Source organism: Lineus longissimus, chromosome 16, assembly GCF_910592395.1.
Source record: "Lineus longissimus chromosome 16, tnLinLong1.2, whole genome shotgun sequence".
NCBI lineage: Eukaryota > Metazoa > Nemertea > Pilidiophora > Heteronemertea > Lineidae > Lineus > Lineus longissimus.
The window spans coordinates 2082272-2103997 of record NC_088323.1 but is presented as its reverse complement, the minus strand read 5'-3'; the positions used below and the strand labels follow the sequence as shown (position 1 = coordinate 2103997).

The 21726-nt window shown below is 41.7% G+C and overlaps 1 protein-coding gene across 5 annotated transcripts; it reads right to left on the bottom strand.

The window, feature by feature from the left end:
* Positions 1 to 11: 11 nt before the first annotated feature.
* On the bottom strand, positions 12 to 21607 carry LOC135500666 (golgin subfamily A member 4-like). Of its 5 annotated transcripts, none has more exons than XM_064792262.1 (21): positions 21262 to 21607; positions 20198 to 20254; positions 18571 to 18642; positions 17990 to 18379; positions 17657 to 17860; positions 17403 to 17486; positions 16995 to 17135; positions 16195 to 16426; positions 15767 to 15945; positions 15416 to 15544; positions 15126 to 15305; positions 9140 to 14810; positions 8479 to 8609; positions 7919 to 8137; positions 7299 to 7358; positions 5869 to 5993; positions 5331 to 5553; positions 4062 to 4235; positions 3731 to 3817; positions 3329 to 3361; positions 12 to 2327 (listed from the first exon to the last, which is right to left on the bottom strand). In XM_064792262.1, exons 1-20 carry the CDS (start codon positions 21346 to 21348, stop codon positions 3335 to 3337), a joined length of 8472 nt encoding a protein of 2823 aa, XP_064648332.1. In that variant the 5' UTR covers positions 21349 to 21607; the 3' UTR covers positions 12 to 2327; positions 3329 to 3334. The 5 variants fall into 5 exon arrangements, with proteins under 5 accessions (XP_064648332.1, XP_064648334.1, XP_064648333.1 ...); XM_064792264.1 differs by lacking the exon at positions 3329 to 3361 and adding an exon at positions 2794 to 2828; XM_064792263.1 differs by lacking the exon at positions 3329 to 3361.
* Between the last annotated feature and the right edge of the window lie 119 nt (positions 21608 to 21726).

Below are 21726 nucleotides of genomic sequence, written 5' to 3'. Positions count from 1 at the left end.
TTATTGTTTGATATATTTATTCCTTTTATATATGTATTTGTAATATTTACAACCTTTTTGACAATGATATCATACAAGATGAATGATACATAATTCATACCGTACATACAACACTTAAAACCCCTTAGCCACCAAAAACACTTGAGCAAAGATAATTAATCTTTGCAATAAATTTGGTCATCATAAACAACCAATGAACCTTCATTGGGACAATCATTGGAACAATCATTCAGACCCATTTCATGGGGACATCGCAAGCAAACTAGTAAGCATTAACGATGAAATGCATTTCACAAAAGCAAAATTTACAAAACTGCTAAAAGATATTCAAAATCATTTTCAACCGGGTTACTTTTTAAAGTGTACCATACATATATGAATGTTGTATTTCGGCTTTTCAATATTTTTTCCTGGAATGATGTGCCTGATATGCGATATAGTCTAGAAAAGAAAAAGACACCACAGGTTCGTTTAAGAGAATAGATTATCACTCCATTTCTTGACAGAAGAGGTCAACAGCAACTCCCCTTTAAGACAGAATATAAATAGGTCAACTTCCAACTCCTGGTTACTTCAACTAGGACAAAATAGATTGACAGTGACACCTTATAATCCGACAGAGACACCTTATCACAAGAGTAATACTGATCAGGTTTTACATTTACTCATACATTTAGCAGAAAGGCAGAGATGGATTTTAAAATGACGATGACCGATTTATATTAACACCTTCAGCGCCGAACCAGCGTGCCCCAAATCCCCCTCCCACAGAACTGAAGACAAGAGGTCTTTCCAGTTCCTACCTTGCCCTGGAGATGGCGATGGCGTAGCTCTTTCATGAAGTTGTTTCAAGTTCTGAACTACGCCATCGCCATCTTCAGGGCACGGTAGGAACTGGTAAGACCGTTTGGTCTTTTCAGTTCCTCTCTTACCCTGAAGATGGCGATGGCGTAGTTCTTACATGAAGGCCATGAGACTCCGATAACCAGCTCAAAGAGGGGGGATTTGGACCACGTAGATCTACGTGGTTCGGCGCTGAAGGTGTTAAATCTATGCCATTAGGGAATCATAGTTGAGTCTTGCTACGGATGTACAACACCAGAGATGGAGACACTTCACACAATGAGACATGTATATAATGTCCTAGGATCAACAGATTCAAATTGGTATACCTGTTTCATGCCACAATTACGGTTCAAAGAGCTAACAGCTAGGATAACAAATAAATTATACAGGCCTTGAGAACAAACAGACCATGAATAGACTTTAGTACATTACTCTTCTAACTTATGTCAGTTTGGCATATTAACATAAAAGCTATATATATTTGTGGGAATACATATCTATAACTCAACTTTATAACAGTTTTGGACAGAATTCTCTGATATCTAATCCTAACATACATGTAGATTTGCATTTTGACAAACTTTACATCATAAGACAGAACAGAATATTTTCATGCAATCTAAACCCAGGGAGCTTGGACCTGTTTGTCCAGCACAGAGCAAGTATAGGAGAGGTAGCATCATTGCATCCTTGGGGATGAGGTTACCACTCCAATACAAGAAAAACTGTGGAAAGCTGGCATTTAGAACAGCAAATAGTGTTTCAACATATGGTGAAGTTGGTTCAACTAATATCACAGTTGCTACTGAAGAATTCTTGAAACTCATGAAATTAACATACTTGAATACACCCCAAGATACCTTTCATGAATAACCAAGATACGGCACTGATGGATTTAAGCTGGTTTCACATAGGCCAATAACACGTCAACAGTACTTTCATACAGGCCCCCTCAGCCGGCTAGAACGAATCAACACAGTACATTGTGCGTGTATGAAGGTACTCAGTCTTGACAGGTCAAGGAGAATGTGTAGACAATTCCGGCAAGATTTATCAAGCAATAGGCAAGACTTTGAGACAAAAAGAGAATTCTTTTTAAATACCCATACAGAAGATTTTGATACTATACCGATGAAGAAATTACCAATAAGGAAAATTTTATAATTTAAGCGTGAATTTTATAATTTAATGTGACTTCTTCCCTCTACCTACACAGTATTTTAGCCAAGTTCTGTTTGGTTTTTGGAAAGAACAAGATAGAGATCTTGGGCAACCAAAATGAACCGGCAAGCCTTTATCATGGCAATCCTCTCCAACACGACCATCAGACAGGTTAGGGAGACATGTGTTTAGCGGATATACTTGAGGCACGTCTCTGGAATGTTTCGTCCATGTTTTCTATGGCATCTCGAGAATATTGGAACATCTTGGTTTTATTGCAGAGGAATCGTCTCCTACTTTCAAGGACTACCAAATAAACCCTAAAAGTAAACAAACAGAGGAATTGATTAGTAAACAATTCAAATTAACCCTGAAGTGAGGGTTTTCCAGATATATCACCAGTTGAGAAAAAGAATTCTGGATTGTTTTTATTTCTCAATTGAAAGCTCCAGTTCTGACCATTAGGAGTACTGTTTATATTTTTCTCCATTTCTATAAAATGAGACAATTGGGATAAAAAGAAACACATACTGACACACAGACTGGTTAAGGGATGACCTTCCCAACACCTCAAAATCAAACAGGTTTTCTGTGAAAGATGTGTCAGAGCCAACAAGTCCCAGCACCGCAAATAGAAAGTCTACGTTATGACTATAGAAGAAATTCCATGAATGCAACTGTTATATTGACATTCAGACCGCATGCAACCCTGCGTTCAGCATTTGACTAAAGATCTGATCAGGTAAATCGCCACGAAGAGAAAGGGATGATAAGCATTAAACTAACCATGAGTTGTTAAAATAAGCATCCCAGAATTAGGGCTGAAAAACAGGATTAGATTGGGTTAGTAATGCCACCACAAGTCAGGTAGACAGCTTATTTTTGCAAACCTGTACTATATGACTTAGATTGAACATGTTGTTTTGACTAGGATGCCAAGGAATTTGAATCGTTTTGCATGCAACTGGTGAAATATTGCAACAACTACAGTACCAGTCCCAATTGACACACTGGCGCACTGATCAACAAAACAGATATTTGTATAATAAACTAATATGTTGGAAACGATACATGTATTCTATAAAATGTAAGTTTCTTACAATCAAACTTTAAATTATTCAAAACCATGTAATTTTAAACTTTAAATTATTCCAAAAATAAATCTATTGTCATCGAGTAAGACACACATACTATTCTACTGTCCATGCAGAGTCCAGTACCCAACACCCAGATATCTAGCCATTCAGGATATCGATTTGAATATACATGGATGAATCAGAGAAATATTCACACATAGATTTAAGCAAAATATTGGTGCTACCTTGTGTTATATTCTTAAGAAGCTCCGTCTTGACTATTTATTCAAGAAAGAAAGGAGATGATATTGATAGGTTTGACACTTATAGCTGCAGGTTTTTGTGATTGATCAAGAGAGATCATGAGCTACATTAGACTATAATAGCAGTAAAAAGATAGCTTGCTACCGGGTATCAGTTTCTGACTATCAGCAGGGACCAGGAGGGCACCATAATGCAAAACCAAAATTCAAAAATTTGTTGAAAAATCCTAATTTTGTTCGGAGTTATTGTCATTTCCCTCAGGGATATTTTGTTCTTTGTAACAGAAATCTACATTCTTCCCGTTCAAACAATGTAAGATGCCATATTTGGAATGCCATGCATCAAAGTGAGTTCCCAGTTTTGCCAAGTTATTGGAAACCTACCGCTAACTTTGCCTCCTCACGTTCTAGCACCTTCCTTGTTTGGTCAGAGGAGAACTTTAAAACTGTGCAAACGACTCGAGCAAGCGTCTGAAAATGGACAGAAAACTTATCAAATAATTATGGAAACAATAAGTGCAAGGATCAGGCAGACGCATTACTGAATGCAGACGATGACAGGGTTGTACCAAAATGAGAGCTCAAAACACCACTTAAATTTCTGTTTGATATGTCAGTTCGATCATTCTCCCGTGATAACTACATATTCCTGTGAGGTAACAGCAGCCAGCATCGCATTCGGTAACGGAATTTATGGCCATAAAATATCACTGACCTTTGTCTCCTTGCCAAGCATATACTGGTACAAAATATTGCGGAGGTATTCAGCTTCTGTTGGCTCATGGAATGATGGGGCGGAGTCGTGTGTAGAGTTGTTGGATGCATAGGGACTAGGCGGGGGCGTCTCACCACGCTCGTAGGCACTTAGACGACCCTGAGAATGCTCAAGCTGAAATAGAAAAAAAACAAATGAAAACACAGTTTAAACATACATGATTTCCAATGTTTTTGAAGTTTCTAAGATCCTGCGTTGTCAAACTCAGTGTTGGCCTTTATGGATTGTCAAAAAATGTGAAGAGCAAGTTAGCTCTGATGGACTAACAAGAGATAACCAGGTCAGTGGGTCACTTTGCCAAAGTATACAATCACAATCAGTCACTTCCCTGAAGCATACAATCACAATCAGTCACTTCCCTGAAGCATACAATCACAATCACTCACTTCCCTGAAGCATACAATCACAATCAGTCACTTCCCTGAAGCATACAATCACAATCAGTCACTTCCCTGAGGCATACAATCACAATCAGTCACTTCCCGGAAGCATACAATCACAATCAGTCACTTCCCTGAGGCATACAATCACAATCAGTCACTTCCCCGAAGCATACAATCACAATCAGTCACTTCCCTGAAGCATACAATCACAATCAGTCACTTCCCTGAAGCATACAATCACAATCAGTCACTTCCCGGAAGCATACAATCACAATCAGTCACTTCCCTGAAGCATACAATCACAATCAGTCACTTCCCTGAAGCATACAATCACAATCAGTCACTTCCCGGAAGCATACAATCACAATCAGTCACTTCCCTGAAGCATACAATCACAATCAGTCACTTCCCTGAATCATACAATCACAATCAGTCACTTCCCGGAAGCATACAATCACAATCAGTCACTTCCCTGAAGCATACAATCACAATCAGTCACTTCCCTGAAGCATACAATCACAATCAATCACTTCCCTGAAGCATACAATCACAATCAGTCACTTCCCTGAATCATACAATCACAATCGGTCACTTCCCTGAAGCATACAATCACAATCAGTCACTTCCTGGAAGCATACAATCACAATCAGTCACTTCCCTGAAGCATACAATCACAATCAGTCACTTCCCGGAAGCATACAATCACAATCAGTACCCCAACTCCAACTGACCAGCTACTTTTATCAACTGAACTATACTGCTCCTCTCATCAGAAACAAATTGTATGGTCTTTAGATGCATGTTAAACTGACAGAATCACACGTACCCGCTGCATCATTTCTCGCTCTCGTATCTTCAGCTGAGCCATCTCTCCATTCATCTGCGACACCTGAGCCTGAAGGTTCATGTTATGTAACTCGAGCTGCTGTAACTCGTCGACGTCCTCCCCGCCCTCCGTGGCATTCCTCATCGCTTTCATGGACAACAGTGGTGGCGGGAGTTTTCCCAACACCATCTCCTTGTTGCCCTGGACCTCGGCAAGTTGCAGACTGAAAATCAAAGACGATAATCAACAAATGTAACAGCGGCATTGTCGAAAGCCCTAACTGATGGAGAGAAGGTAAAACAGAGGAGAACTTGTCGACTGAACGATTTGGTGAGAGAGGTTGGTAATATTGGAGTCAAAAGCAAGCTAAAGGCCTGATAGGAGGATCATCTACCAACACCAGATGGGAATTGTTCCAAATTCGAAAACTCATCAATTCATGAAATTTAAAGGTAGTGAAATTTGAAAAGGTGTTTTTCCCCAAAGATTTAGGCCTGCTGAGATGAAGGTGTTCACAGAAAATGATTCTCAGGTGTACCTGTGCTTTGCTCGGAGATCCTCCAGTTCCTTCGACAGCTGTATGACTTGGCTTCTCAACATGCCTCCGCTACTCGACCCGCTGGTGATGGCAGCGAGGGCCAGCTGGTTCTGTCGCACTAGTTCCTAAAGGAGAATCAAAACATGTAACCAAAAAGTTCAAAAAAACGGAATTTTTTTATTCAAAGATTTTCCATTGTACTAAATTTTTCACTCTCGGTACCTCCCCAAGTCCACCTTCTTGAATGGACATTACGTATTTCTATCTGTGACTAAGGTCAAAGCTTACGGTAGATATGCTTTACTTTCTGAAAGTGGTCAGGACTTTATAATGCCAGGGGAAGGTATTCTACAAAGTGCATGAAAAAAATTGGGGAGAGGTACGTTTATAAATCACTGTAGGAATGAAAATGTATGACAATAGGTCCACGATAATCACATCTATACATGGAATATTCATTAGTCACTTTGTGAGTAGAATCCCTAGATAGTTTTCGAAATGTCGCAAGGAGATATCGCATTTGACAAAGTTCTATTAAGGGTTGGTTAAATCTAAGAAAACATTAAAGATTTCAAAGTTTTGATTAATAAAATACTGTACTTGAACCCGCCACCACAGAAGATCGAGAGGTAAAAGTGAGACAGATTGATTTATAAAATTTAAATACGAACCATATGTACTGTACAAAGTCTGATGAGGAATGTTTAGAGATAGGTTCAATTATGAAGAAAAGACACCTATTGCGAACCCACTTTTCTGTTTCCATCATAGATTCTATGATGATGGGCCCATAGGAGAATCAATGATGATTATCACAGATTCTATGATCAGCCATTACAGAATCTATGATCAGCCATTACAGAATCTATGATCAGCCATTACAGAATCTATAATCAGCCATTACAGAATCTATGATCAGCCATTACAGAATCTATGATCGGCCATTACAGAATCTATGATCGGCCATTACAGAATCTATGATCGGCCATTACAGAATCTATGATCGGCCATTACAGAATCTATGATCGGCCATTACAGAATCTATGATCGGCCATTACAGAATCTATGATCGGCCATTACAGAATCTATAATCGGCCATTACAGAATCTATGATCGGCCATTACAGAATCTATGATCGGCCATTACAGAATCTATGATCGGCCATTACAGAATCTATGATCGGCCATTACAGATTCTATTATCAGCCATTACAGATTCTATTATCAGCCATTACAGATTCTATGATCGACCATTACAGATTCTATGATCGATCATCATAGATTCTTTAATGGTGGGTCCTGTCATAGTGTCCATGAACACTTCCATGGGAGGAATAGCACAGAGTAACCACCCAATACCACCAATATGAAAGTAGGACAGCTTGAATGAAGAGATAGGACAAGAAAAAAAGATTGCTGAGAACACGCTACCTCTAGATATGCATCGGTGGTGTACAGGACTGCGGCAGCATCATTAGCGCCATCTGTGGGCTAAAACACAAACAAAAAGACATGGACATGTGCGCGTACAGACGAAATAAAGCCTGAAATAATAAGTACGATAAAATGACAAGAAGGACAGTCACAGACATACAGTCATGGCAAAATTCGAAAGTGCTTGATTATTTTGATAAAATTACAAATACAGGTGCCTATTTTGGACGGTGCATTCAACAATGACAACATCAAAACTAAGGGTTTTACAATTCACTTTTGGTATGAAAGCTTTTACGCAAGGAAGTGCAGGGTATTCAGAATCTCTGAAGGCAATAGCATGCAAACTAAATACAGTGACCACCTTAAATCGCTCCCTCTTCAAGCCTTTATTTGGTGAGCAGTTAACAAATTCATAGTTAAGACGAATTCCTGCACAAATATATTAACTTATAACTTAAAAGAAGCACCATTACCAGCCCCTTTAACTCAATTTCATCGACTACTTGTACATGTTATGCAACCTACGCAGTTCCACAATCAGAACGGCTCAGAATTGAGCTCGATTTCAAATTCCAAAACCTGGTCGAGCCTCCCTCAACCCACACACCACCAACCTTTCTCTCCATGTCCCATTCATGCGTCAATGCCGTCACTTCCTCTTTGTGAATGACGTCACGTTTCCGCGTTCTCTCCTCGACCAGGCCCTGCACCCTCTCCTCCATCTCTTGTAACTCTGCTGCATGGTCATCCTCCTGCTGCTGTAGGATGTTCTCAAGGCGGTCAATCTCTCGTCGGAGTTCGTCAACCGTACCCCTCAACTCGTTATCCTTATCCTGTAGAGCAAGAATCAAAGACTTCACTAAGTTCAACGATCTGCACTGATCAGAACAGCAAGATTCAAGAAGGGTCATACACCTTGTCTGCTGTCAACAGTCATACTGTGTTAAAGTAGTTATGCCATTTGAGGGATGCATGTACAAGAGGCCCTTTTTACCTGTGATGGGCCTATGTGTATTTACAGATGTGTCTCAACCAGCAGACGTCAAGTAGAAAGTACATGTAGACCAACTCATGAAAGAACAACACAAATTGATGTCATTTCGTAGCCTACTGTCATTTTCAAACACAAATCATAGCAAAATGAAAGAGCTTGTTGAACTTTTCAGGTACCAACCTTCAACTTTTGCTCATATTCGTGCATCATATCCTCCATGCGGACGTCCTTCTCATGGAGATCCTTCATCAATTCCTCCATTGCCTCATTATGTTCATGGTGAGCCCTCTCCTCCACTCGCTGACTCTTTTCTGCAACAAAGACAGACAAATGCATCAGCCATAATCGACAATGAAACCTAACAAGGTACCCGCCACCACTAATTTCATGCCTCCACCGATGTGTAAGAGATGAAGCCTCGACGAACCCATCAGTTTTTTCCAGTGTGACCAATCAAAGCAACAGAATTCGTGCCATTTTTGATTTTCAAGAGTGTGCCTCCCAATTTTGAAAGATTAACTGGCCATCATAACCTTGTGCACTAATTGCTTCAATACAAATGGAAGTGATGTTCGGACCACAGAATTTTTGTTACGCTGCTGAAGAGAGATGAAAGTGTTAAAGTTGGAAGAGAGTAAAGAAGAGTAAAGTACCAGCACCGTGGAATTGCCAAGAGAGGCAACTCCCATGCAATCTACCCAGCATGACCAAGTCGACCTCAAATTGTATACATTGTCTTGCTCTTCAACCCTACAATTCAATTTTCTTGCTTTCTGACTTCCATCAAATAAGCTTTCTACCAGCCTGTAACCGAAAGATAAAGAAAATGACCGAGACTAACCACTGGCATTGTTGAACAGGTCGTGGTATTCTTTGTCCTTCTCCGCAATCTTCAGGTTAAACTCTCTGACGAGCTGCTTCAGTTTGGAGTTACTCGTGGTCTGCATGTCTTCGACCATCCCCTCAGTCTCCGCACGCAAATCCTTCATCTCCTTTTCGTGCTCGAACTTCATCGTCTTGAGATCTACATCATACTCGCCACATTTCACCTCGTATTTCTCCTTTGAGAACGCCAACTCCTTCTCCAATGATTTCACTTTCGATTCCAGATCAGACTTATTCTTTTCCAATTCCACAATCTTCGTATTCAATTCCTCTTTCTCAACTTTCAAATTCTGAATCAACATTTTTAGTTTTTGTTCCAACTGTTGCTTCGCTTCAAACTTCGATACAACTTCAGAAGACTCACTTTCATTTTTCTCAACATATTCATTGAGCTCTCTCTTCAACTTATCCTTCTCCTCTTTTGACTCCGCTAACTCTGTCCCCAAGTCCTCTCTCTCCTTCCGAAGAGCATCCACTTGCTTTTCCAACTCCGTCACTTGGTCCTGTGTCTTTGACAACAACGCATTCAAATCCTCAAATGCGCCTTCTTTATCCCCCTGGAGCTGTTTCTTAATCTGAGAAAGCTTCATCTCCGCCTTTTTCTTCAAATCAACCAACTTGGCATTGCCCTCATCAACCAATTTTTGCATCTTTTCCTTATAGTCTGCTCTCATATCAGACACCAGGTGTTCATGCTCAGCTCTCAATTCTGTCAAAACCTTCCCATGCTCAGACACTTTTTCATCAAAATGTTGTTGTAATTTTTCTAACTCTGAACTCTGTCCATCCAAATCTTTCTGAATGTCTACTTTCCCTGTTTCTAGAGCCGACACAGTCTGTGATAATTTTTCATGTTCCACTTTCAGACTAGAATGTTCCTTTTCCAAACAGTCATTTTTGTTTACAAGTTCACCATGAGTCTTGCTCAACTCATCCAACTTTTGAGCAGACAATTCCAAGCACGATTTCTCAGATTTCAAATTTTCTAAAGTCTCCTGCAACTCCCTAACATGTGAATTAGCCTGCTCGAGACTAGCCGCTTGACTGGCTGCCTCTGTGGCGAGACCCTCTGCCGAAGATTTCTGGCACGACTCAATCTCCACTGAATGTTTGCGGTTTAATTCTTGAATCTTATGCTCAAGATCAGCAACAGTTTGCGAATGATTTGAAAGCTCAACATTCAATGTAGAAATTTCGGCAGATTTCTCCTCAAGCAGGCCATCTCGATCACAGATCACTTTTTCTAACTCGGAAACCTTCGACATCAGACTGCTAGAATTCTGCTCAAATTCCGACAATCTGGCGGTCGCCTGTTCCAAGTCATTTATCACAGATGATTTTTCACCTTTCAATGTCTCAACCTCACCCTCAACTTCCCTCAACCTCTCCCCCAGGCGATCACTTTCTTGAACCAAACTCTCCTTTTCAGCCTTCACTCTCTCCATCTCAGATTCAAGTTCAGAAATTTGTGTCGAATACCCCCCAACAGTGTCCTTGAACTTAGCCCCATATTTCTGCTTCAAAACCTGGACTTTTTCCTGCCAGGTTTTCTCCAAATTCTCCACCTCCTTCCGATGCTCTTCATGAGCCTCCAGTATCTTCTGCTCCCCTTCCCGCACTTTCTCCTGTAGTGAACCCTGCAGCTCCGCAGAGTTCATCTTCGCCTGCTCATCCATGTCGTAGACTTGTTTTTTCAACATCTCAATCTCCTCGGAATATTTCTCCTCTTGCTGTTCGATCTTTTTCATCAGCGATTCCTCCTTCGACTTGTATGCTTCCATTGAAGTGTCATACAACGCAATATACTCCTGTAATTTTTCCTCAGCACTTGTTAAGGAATCTTTCAACACTCTAAGCTGCGTCTGCAAAACCTCAGACTCTCCTGAAAACTTCTCCTCTTGCTGCTCAATCTTTTTCAATAGCGACTCCTCCTTGGACTTGTACCCTTCGATCGACGTGTCATACGATGTGATGTACTCCTGTAGTTTCTCCTCTGCACTTGTCAGAGAGTCCTTCAAAGTTTTCAGCTGAGTCTGCAAAATTTCATCAGCACTTTCAAGCTCTGCAACCTTGTTCTCTGCAACTGCAACCCTAGCATCCTTACTCTTAGACTCTTCCAAAAGATTGCCGACCTCCGAGTTCTTTTCCTCCAAAGATTCGTTCAAGGTCGCCATCTCCTGGTTCAAGGTCACCACTTCTTGACCTCTGACCTCCAACTCCTGATGGACTGCATCACCGTCTTTTAGTTTCTCTTCTAGATCCTTCAAAAGATTTTCCTTCTCCGTCAAATCCCGTTTGTACTTTTCTCCCAGATCTTGAACTTGTCTTTCACTTTCCTGCAATTTGGCCACCAATGCCTCCATCTCACCATTTTTCTCGATCTGCACCTTTTCAGATATTTCGCGCAATTCTGAAACCTCACGCTCCTTTTCATGCAACTTGGTTTCAATTTCGTGCATAGTTTCTTTCAGTGACTGCAGCTCATCCAACTCTGCCAGAAGTTCAGCAACCCTTTCCTCATGAAGTTTCTGAAGGTCATTCAATTCGCCTTGAGCCACACTGACCTTGACCTCGTTACCTTTCTCAAGGTCAGACACCTCACTTGCATGCTTTTCAATCAACTCCTTCACGTCTGCTTCAGATTTAGCCACCAAATCTGAAATCTTCAGATTGAAATGTTCCTGGAGTTGCTGCAACTTTCTTTGGCTGTCGTCTGCCGATTCTTTCAATTGATTCTCATAATCCTCCTTCAGTTTTTCCATCTCCTCCCTCGCCTCCTGAAGATTTCGACTGACCACTTCCATCCCGGACGATTTATCATTGGTCACCGCCTCCAACTGATGTGCAAACTCCTCCTCTTTCGTTTTCAATTTGTCGTGGAACTTCTCCTTCAACTTGCCGAAACTTTCCTTGAACTTCACCTCACGATCTTCAAACTTCCCCTTCACGCTCTCCTGGAACTTCTGAAATCTCTGCTGCTCAGCCTCCACGTTCCCCTGCAACGCAGCAATCTGCTCAACAAAACCAAGCTTCATCTCCTGTTTCTCGCTGTTAAGCCTCTCCGTCAAATCCTTGAACTTCTGCTCATTTTCTGTCTCCAAATTCTCAATCGTGAGAAGATAATTCTCCTCCACTGACTTCAATTTTGTGTCATGTTCAACAATTTTTTCAGCTAATTTGTTTGTGGCCGATTCATTTTCTTCAGTTTTCTCATGCAGTTGTTTCCGCAGGTCATTTATCTTTGCCTTCGCATCCTCTTTGAGCTGTGCCAAATTATTCTTGTTGTTTTCCTTCAAGTCCTTCTCCTTAGCATCAAAGTGCTGCTGCTGTTCATTCAACTTTTCATTCAGTGCTTTCAATGATTCTTCCAAATTCGCCACAGCAGACGTCTTTTCATCCAAAGTGCAACACATCTCCTTCAGCGAATCATTCAACAGCACCACCTTTTCATCACTCTCTGAACTCTTCTTCAACAACTCTTCCTCCAGACTTTCCACCTTGACCTTCAAGTCCTCAACAACCTGGTTCTTCTCTTCCAAGCTCACTTCAAGGGCCTTCAGCCTTTCAACATCAGCTTGGCTCCTCCCATCAAACTCGCACTTCAAATTATCCAACTCCTCCAGTTTTGACTTCAGTTCTAGCTCCAAGTCACTCGTTCTGTTCTGTAACTCCAAAACAACAGAATCTTTCTCAGTCAAGGTACTATCTAACCCTCCTTTCTCATTTTGGAGAGACTGACACTGGTTCGTCAACTCCTCAACCTCCTTAGCGAGTTCAGCCCTCAATGTCTCAAGATCTAACCTTGCCTCCTCTAAACCATTGCATTTCTGTTCAAAGTCAGAAACTTTCAGTTCAAATTCAGAAACTAGCTGTTCCTTCTGAACAAGTGTCTCACCTTTCAGACTCAAAGACTCCTTCAATGATGATATCTCAGACTCCAGTTGGTCCCTAATTTGTTCAAGTTGTGACTGTCCTTCAATGTGCCCGGATTCAAGCTGTGAAACTTTCTCAATCATCTCAGCAACTTTGCTATTTGCAGTACCCAACTGCTCCTTCTTTTCACTCAAACTTCCCTCCAAATCTTTTATCGTCTGCTCCAGGTTAACTGTCGTCTGCTCAAGGCCAGCAACAGCCTCGACCTTCTGCTGACAATCAGTTTCAAGTTGTTGACATTTTTCAGTAAGTTCTGTAACCGTCTGCTTTACAGACTCTAACTCCTCCTCCTTCTGTGAAACAATATGTTCAAAGTCTTGAATTGTTTTCTTCAAACCGGCAATATCTGAATCCAACTCATTCTTCACCTGCTCCAAACTCGCAATAGCTTTTAGCCGTTCCTTTATATCTCCTTCCAAACTTTCGATCTGTTCTCTGGCCTCTTTCAAATGGTTCTCACATGCAACCAACTTTTCTTCTGTAGAAACCCTGACCTCGTTCTCTGCAGTGAAGCGGTTTTCTGCTTCTGTTTTGACGACCTCGATATGGTTTTCTAAATCATGCGTCTTCAGGGTCCAATCCTGAATAGATTTTTCTAAATTTGATATGGTGTCATTTGCCTCTTGTAACTTATTTCCCAAGTCACTGGCGACCTCGCTCACAGAACTCTGCTGCTGAATCTCTAAGGCCTCAACTCGCCTCGCCGTTTCTTTCTCATGGTTTTCTCTATCAAACTTTAGTCGCTCTTCATACTGCTCAATACTATGTTGCAATGCCTTCTCTTTGGCCTCCAATTTATTCCCAAGGTCAGTTTTCACATGCTCAAGGTCATCATGAGCACGCTCCATTTCTTGTTCTTTTTCCTCCGTAAATCTTGCTATTTCCTTCTCATGATTTTCTTTCTCACATTTCAACTGTTCTTCATTATTTGCGACGCTCTGTTGAAATTCTCTGTCTTTGACCTCAAGCCTGTTTTCAAGGTCACTTCTTGTCTTCTCAAAGTCATTCCGCATATCTTCCAGTTCTCGTTCCTTCTCTGCAAAATCCGTTCTCAACGTAGCAATTTCCGTCGCCAAATCAGCACACCTGCGCTCTGCATCTTCCTTCCCATGAGTCGTCTGCTCCAGCGCACTCTCCAACTCTGATATCCGCGTCTCGAACTGCAGCTGCAAATTTTCACGATCCTTGATCAATTTATCACAATTGTTTTTCTCAATGTCTAACTCTGCCTCCAACTTCGTCACCCTTCCCTCGAAATCTTCCGTGCGATTCTTCAGCGTCGTTTCCAAATCTTCTACCTTTTGCTTCAAATCACTGACGTCTGCTTGCAAGTGTTCCAACTGTGACATCTTCTCCTGCAGCGCTGTCTCCTGCTTCGCCTTCAAAGCTTCAATCTGCTCCTTATAATGCGTCTCAATCTCAGAATTCGTCCCCTGCATCATCAAGTCATGCTTTTCAACTAACTTGTCAACTTCTTGCTGGTGGACTTGTTTCATTTCTTCTATTTTTGTATTGTACTCCTTCTGATTTTCATCTCTGATCTTGTCAATTTCTTCTTTGTGTTTGCTGATAATTTTGTCAAACTTTTGTTTATTTCGCGTAGAGTTTTCCTCAATTTGAACGATATAGTCTGCAACTTTGGCCCTGTGGTCATCACTTATTTTCTGGATGGTATTCTCAAGTTCAATTTTCGTCTGAAAAAGTAATTATGACACTTTGAGGTGAATGAATCTTCGCTGTACAAGAACAGATTTAAAATCCATTACTCAACAAATATCAGTAGCACAGATTTACACAACACCTGTGCACTTGTAACTTCTTTCAAGACATGGAAAATTTCCACAAGACTATGCATTCAGAGCTTTAGAATGGAAACTTATCTTGTCTATAATAGACAAGTTCAAAGGAAACAATGGCTAGAAAGGCCTCATCTTTAGTTCGAAAGGAATCAGCATGGTGTTTTCCTATGAGCTAATAGATTAGCGTGAATAAACATTTCACATACTAACCATTTTCATCTCATCCAACTCCCTCTGGAGTTCGTCTTTCTTGTTGTCCTGTTGACTAAGTGCTGCCATCTTTTGGAGTTCACGTTCTTCAATCGCCAGTTTCATCTCGTCTTCCTTCTCCTCCAGGAGGCGCTGGTAGTCCTCTTGTTTCTGAACGAGGGCATGTTCGGTTTCCTTTTCCTGAAAGACAATGATATGTCATCTGACTTTGGGTTTTTCATCAAATTACAAAATTAAATGGTCGATAATGTTCTGGTCAGAAATTCAGGCTGTCTGTTTCATCGACCCACCTTGGCAGCAATTGTCTCCCTGTATTCCTGCACCTTATCAGCGAGCTTCTTCTCCCATTCCAGATCCCGCTGTAACAAGGCCTCCTCTTGCATCGTTTCTGCCTCGTGAATCTTCTTGCCAGTCTCTTGCTACAAGGAACAGACAGAACTAACATTCAGGGACTGGATATTCTAGGCTATGGTTCCTGCATCATTCAAATATGTACCTAACCCTTGCTGGATGCAATAAAGAGCGTAGGCTTATTTAAGAAAGTATTCAGAAATAACCATTGCCCGCTTATCCTGACAATATTCTGCCAACAAAAACACTTTTTACTCTATTCTTCAAAGACAAAGTCTATGAATCCTTACCTGTAATAGCTTGATAGCCTCAGCCTTGCCTCTGGAGAGTTCATGGAATAGGCCTTCCTTCTCCTTCTCTATCGACTGGTCTGCAGCCTCTATCTTCTCCTGGGCTTCCTGTATCACCTTTTTCTTCTCCTCCTGTAACCTTTTGATGATCTCGCGAGATTTCTCCAGGTGGTCTTTGTCTACGGTAGAAAAGAATTGTGTGATCACTTAAGTTTGAATTCCTACCAATAACAGCAGGGCAGCTAGTAGAAGGCGTTGTACTCGACAGGCATCGTACATTCACATCATTGTGAAATGCTTGAAACCTTGAACAAACCAGGGTGAGGTGTAACCCAACATCCCTTGGACCCGGTACCAATGCTAAACAAGCATAAGACCTCATCCAAGAGAGCAACTTCAGCGCTGTCAATACAGACTGGAAAACTTACTTGTTTTCTCTAACTTCTCATTGGTCTCTTTCAATGTGGTGACCTCCTCCATCAGACTCTGACACGTCTCGCGCAGCTTCTTCAGTTCATCGTCCTTCCCCTCCAGCGCCAGATGCATCTGCTGTTTCGTCTCGGCAATGCCGAGATCTTTGGCCGTCTCGAGATCCTCAATCAGGTTCCTCGCCTCGATGATTTGCCTTCGTAACTTGTGAACCTCTTCGCCTTCGGAGCTCTGAAGAAAACAAATGTTGATGAGATGATAACGAGTCGTTTACAGGTTGAAACAGCCTACATTCAGTTCCGTTTAGAAAGGATTCTAGGTAGCGAGACTTACATTAACATGAGACTAACCTTTCCCCATTCTGAAGTTCAAGAGGTCAGCTGCAGCTTACTTTGAAGCACTAAAGCTTTCTTAATAAAGTCCGAGACAGGGAGGTGGGGTCCAATACTTGATGGTCAAGATCACAGAACACTTTTCTTACATCTTGTGCCAGCATCATGAATAGTTGTTCCAGTCAAACTCAAGTGAATGTTTTACCATCACCAGATATCAAACTTTTCCTAATCGAAGCAAACTACAAAATGCAGAAGCAACAAAGCAAAGTAATCGGTTTTGTCTTCAAATTCGTTGCAGTCTTGTGCTACCGGTAAACTGTTGGTCCAACTGTTGGCCCCACTCGTCAAAGCAATCTCCATTTCTTGTCACAGGCACCAGCAAAAGACAGACTTTCATCACATATGGTCATGGCCACAGATTGCAGCCATCTGGCTACGCCCAACTGTGGAGATAACCTGTTTACCTTCATGGTCTCAGCTTCTTGTTTCAAGTCATCGATCTGCTTTTGCAACCCCTCCTTCTCACTATTCAGCTGAGCTGATTTCTCCTTGTTTTTACTGATAGTGTCCTTGCATTTGTTCAGGAGGATCTCTTGCCTTTTGATCTGCGGAAAGTTTAAGTAAAGCAATCAGCGAGGCAGCGCCAGAGTGCCATTCAAATTCAAATTCAATGGAGACAAGACAGAAGGAGAAGAAGTGAAGACTGAGCTGTTGGGAAGGCTAAATGAACTCTCCCACACAGCCAACAACCACTCCCAATGAATGAGAGTAATATGGCCAATATGAACTCAACAGAAGAAGATCAAAAACCCTTACCTGATTATGCCGAGCTGTAAATTATCAAGATGTTGAATACACAGAATGTCACTCACCTTTTCTTTGAGGGCATTAGTGTTGGCAGCATCGTCTTCTTCAGCATGGTCAGTGGTGTCCTTACCATCTTTCAATAACTTAATCTGCAAAAATAACAATGTTTGAATAGCTTTTACAGAGGGGCAGCGCAATCTTTTCGATGGATCCGACTCAAAATCTTAAATTTAATAGTAGTTTGATTGTAAGGGCATGCAAATGTTCACCTGAGCATTGTTGAGCAACTATACTGGGTGAGGGACTGAACACCTCTTACCTGTGTCTGCAAGACCCGCACCAACTCGTCTTTCTCTTCTAACATGAGTCGATAGTTCTGCTCCAGATCCTGCTTGGCCAGCTGGTCGAGCTGACACTGTTCTTTCAACTCGGATATCCTCCGCAGAGACTTGTCCTGTGTCGTGGTCAGAGTGTTTTTCAACTTGTCTTTATCATGCTCCAGCTCCTTGTAAGCATTCATGAGCTGGAAGAAGAGGAAACGACATTTGAGAAGCTATTTGGCAAACAATATGCATGAGTTGGATGTACACAACTTAATCATAAATGACATGTCTCAGTACCCTTGACTATAATGTAGATATGCTATACTTACATCAGTAAATTTAGCCTTGTATCTCTTATTCTTGGCCACGGCTTTCTGAAGGTGATGAAATATCTCCTCCTTTCTGACACCGTCCAAGTCATACGAGGGTTCGTCAACCTCGCTTTCAATATCCGACGGCGGAACATACTGACGGCTAGGTGTCCCTGGTGAATAGAACGAACTCTCGCTGACCTCCGAACTTATCGAATCACGCCGCTCACGAGAACTCGGAGCATCTCTGTCAGGTGGTGAATGGAAGACGTCGACGAGCAGTGTAGCTGGTGTGTTGTTTGCCCCACCATGGTCAGGTGTCGCTAGTGGTGTTGATGTGAGAGCAACCTCAGTGTTTCGGATTGGAGGATCTGGGCCATCGTCAAAATTGATTAAATTTGAAGCACCCTAGAATGAAAACAATCCAGATATTATATTTTCATGCTACTAATTACCAATTTCATTGTCTATTGATTTTCATTGGGAGTCAACACACTACTGGTGATGAAAATTACACCAAAGGTGTCATTTCCTCTGAACATCATGACCAATTAACAGAAGATTGCTACTTGGACAAATGAAATAGACTTCTGACCTACCTTTGCCTTTGGAGGGGGTGTTTCGGCCTGAGTCTGTGATGGTGTGGATGGCTTGGGAATAACTGGCTTTGGCTGAAGTAATAAAGGTATCCATAAATCACATGCAGATTATGTTTTTGATAAATGTCATGAACATCAGTGCTGGAAAAGTCACTTCGACTATTTCTTAGCACTGTACATTCTCAGGGCCAAAGTGTGAAATGGGACTTCACTAATGTGTTGCCAGTGCATGATTCCTGATTTAAATTTCCGTATTTTTGTTGACAGATATATGGATTGCTAAATCAGGACATTTTCACATCAGCTTTCAAAGACCACGGTTACAATCTCTTGAGGTCAAGTCGTTCTAGTTCTCATAGCAACAACTTCAGAAAACAAAACGAAAGTGAAGACAAGCACAGAAATGAATGACAAACAAATGAAAACGCGTTCAATAATAGAGCTACACTCTTGGTTAAAATATCCTGCTCAGAGTGATTTATCATTCAATGCCCCACAACCCAAGCTTAGCAATGCAACAAAAACCGAAACATAACCTGTTGCCACGATATCCAAAGAGCCTCAGCCACAGGCTGCTGCACGGGATTGAGATCTATTTTATGCTTCTTCCTACTCACCGCAAAGGCCTGCACATGCTCAACACCAGGCTGGCCAAATCAAAGCAAACCAATATTAGAATATTATCTTCTTTGGCAGGAGTGCTCAACAAGTACAACTATTTACTAGTCTAGGTGTAGATTGCAATAGATTTTTTACCAGGTTTGTGTTTTGTACTTGTTTTTTTATACACTTGTATTAATTGTACTTTGCTCAACAAGTAAATAGTTGTACTTACAGAAAGCTAAGAGGAGAGCACTGCACTGACTGCGTGAATGGGGGGGCATTTTAGGTTGTAAATGCGTGCGTACCCGGTTAGACGCCAGTATGGCCGGTGCGCTCCGTCTTCGGTCAGGTTTTATATCGGAGTTTCCGTCTCCTAGTCTGGTTGCCATAACCCGGCTGAAGAGCCCAGACTACCCGGTTACTCCAAGGTGACCAGTCACATGTGTGTCTAGTTACCTGGGAGACATAGTTTCCGCTAGGCAATGCTAGGAGAAAGCTAGTCGGCCGTTGACCCTATGACGAGCTCATCCGCCCTGAGTGACTAGTAACCTTGATTTCTAGTCACCCACCTGAAACAGGTGGCACTGGATTACAGGGCTACCAGTGGCAGGTAGCCAGCCTGACCTGACCTGTAACTGCGTGAATGTAAGTGGCAACTACTTGCTCAAACTGACATACATGTGTACATTCCAGGAAGACAGGTTTGAAATGGCAGACAGGATTGAGAAAAGCTCTTTTATAGATAGCGCGACAGCAACAGGCATTTGACAGGGACCATGTTGTCTTGTTGATTCACATTTGTTGTTAGATTATTGTTACTGAGAGTTCAATTTGTTTTCATACACCATCTCTACATGTGCCTAAACTTTGCATCTCTGTACTGTAAAACTAATAAAATAATCCTGGTGTTGAAGAATTAGAATCAGAATCCAGATCACAAGACAAGATGACCCCTGTTAGTGTTAGGACATACACGTTATAAAAAAGAAAAAAATCATCCATAAATAGCCAGATTCTAAATTACCTCAGATCTACTGTTCAGAGATAAACCAGGTGTAGAATTGGAAGTCCTATGATCTCCCTGAAATAGTTCCCATGAATCAATGAAAAAAAATCATAAAAATCTACTACATCAAGGAATTTTCTATTCTATCAATTTCTTCCAGAGTAAAATCAGTCCACAAGGTCTTAGTAAGAATTATAATGAGAAGTTTAAGCATGTCTGACCCACAGTCACAGTGTTTTCTCAATTCCAAATTGCTTTTACAATTTGGAAAGTTTGAGTTATCTCCACCCATTGCACATTTCAACTGGCTCACTTATCACTTATTCTGCATCCCTCTCAATATTGAAAGCAAATTCAGAAGCAACTTAGCGAAAGCAAGTAAGCAAGACAAGAAAGTGGCCGAAATTTCTGATAATAGAAAGTTGGCCAACACTGTTTCAATAGAAGACCCTGTATCTTATAAACAACTTTGACCCAATGTCTGGTGTTTTGGCCTGTATTTATTGACATTCAGGGCATGCAGGTATTGGCCATCCAAGACCCCTATAGTCTAGGCTCAGACACTGTGGTCAAGCTGAACATCATGATACAGCTTAGATAGTTACAGGTCCTGATTGGACAACACCTGATCAGACAGAAGTTCCCAAATTCCTGCAACTTCAGCCAGAGGAAAGTAGCGACCGAATGGACGGCAGAATGGTCGTTGTGTTTGGGGGTTCGATAATGCACCTCCAAGCCGGCCCGCCAAGACCCCGGTGCTGAAGAGCCAAGAAGAGGGCGGCTCCTAGTAGTCCCAGTCGACAAACACTAACTTCAACCGAACCAAATCCAGACCAACTTGTCTTTCAACTTCCTTCCTACTTAACACTTGACTCAGTCATGGTTGGAGACGAGTCGACAGAGGTCACAGAAAGCCATAAGTTTTCAAACCATCTGAACTACCAATAATGGACTACAAATTCAGAGTACAAATGTGTACAGCATGCACTGTGACTGTCCTGCGTCTGATAGCTGTCTCAGTGTCTGCAAAAGAGAACAGCCCAACAGGAGTGAAATTTTGACAGGTATGGGCACCATTTTACCTGTGATTGCGGGTGAGGAGGAGTTTGAGGTTTGGCAGAGGATTGGTCCCCTGCTTGCTCTATCTTCTGCTTTAGTTTTTTAAACATTTCGGCACATAGATTTTAGTCCTGCAGTGGTTTTATTTGTGTCTTCTCGGCCGGCCAGATTTATTTGATGGCCATTTTGAGGTATCCGGTCATCTCGCTCCCTGACCTTTTCGCCCCCAATCGTTTTGCTCCAAATCGAAGTCGTTTCGCACTCGCGACTTCGAATCGATTCCTGGGACATTGACACTTGTACTTCCCAATCCCAACAAAAAGTCCCAGCGAGCGAAACGACTTCGATTTGGAGTGGACGACTGGGGGCGAAAAGGTTAGGAAGCGAAACAACCGCGATTCCCAATTTGACTATCTGCGCATGCGTTTACACGTAGCTTTCATTCTCCGCTGTATATTTTCTAGTCGTGAGGTCAAATAATCTTCCGT

Coding starts and splice junctions, on each gene's coding strand:
- LOC135500666 (XM_064792262.1), bottom strand. CDS start 21,348: ATGTTTAAAAAACTAAAGCAGAAGATAGAGCAAGCAGGGGACCAATCC. Junction 17,487..17,656: donor TGCGGGTCTTGCAGACACAG/GTAAGAGGTGTT, acceptor TTATTTTTGCAG/ATTAAGTTATTGAAAGATGG. Junction 3,818..4,061: donor TGCTTGGCAAGGAGACAAAG/GTCAGTGATATT, acceptor GTCCATTTTCAG/ACGCTTGCTCGAGTCGTTTG.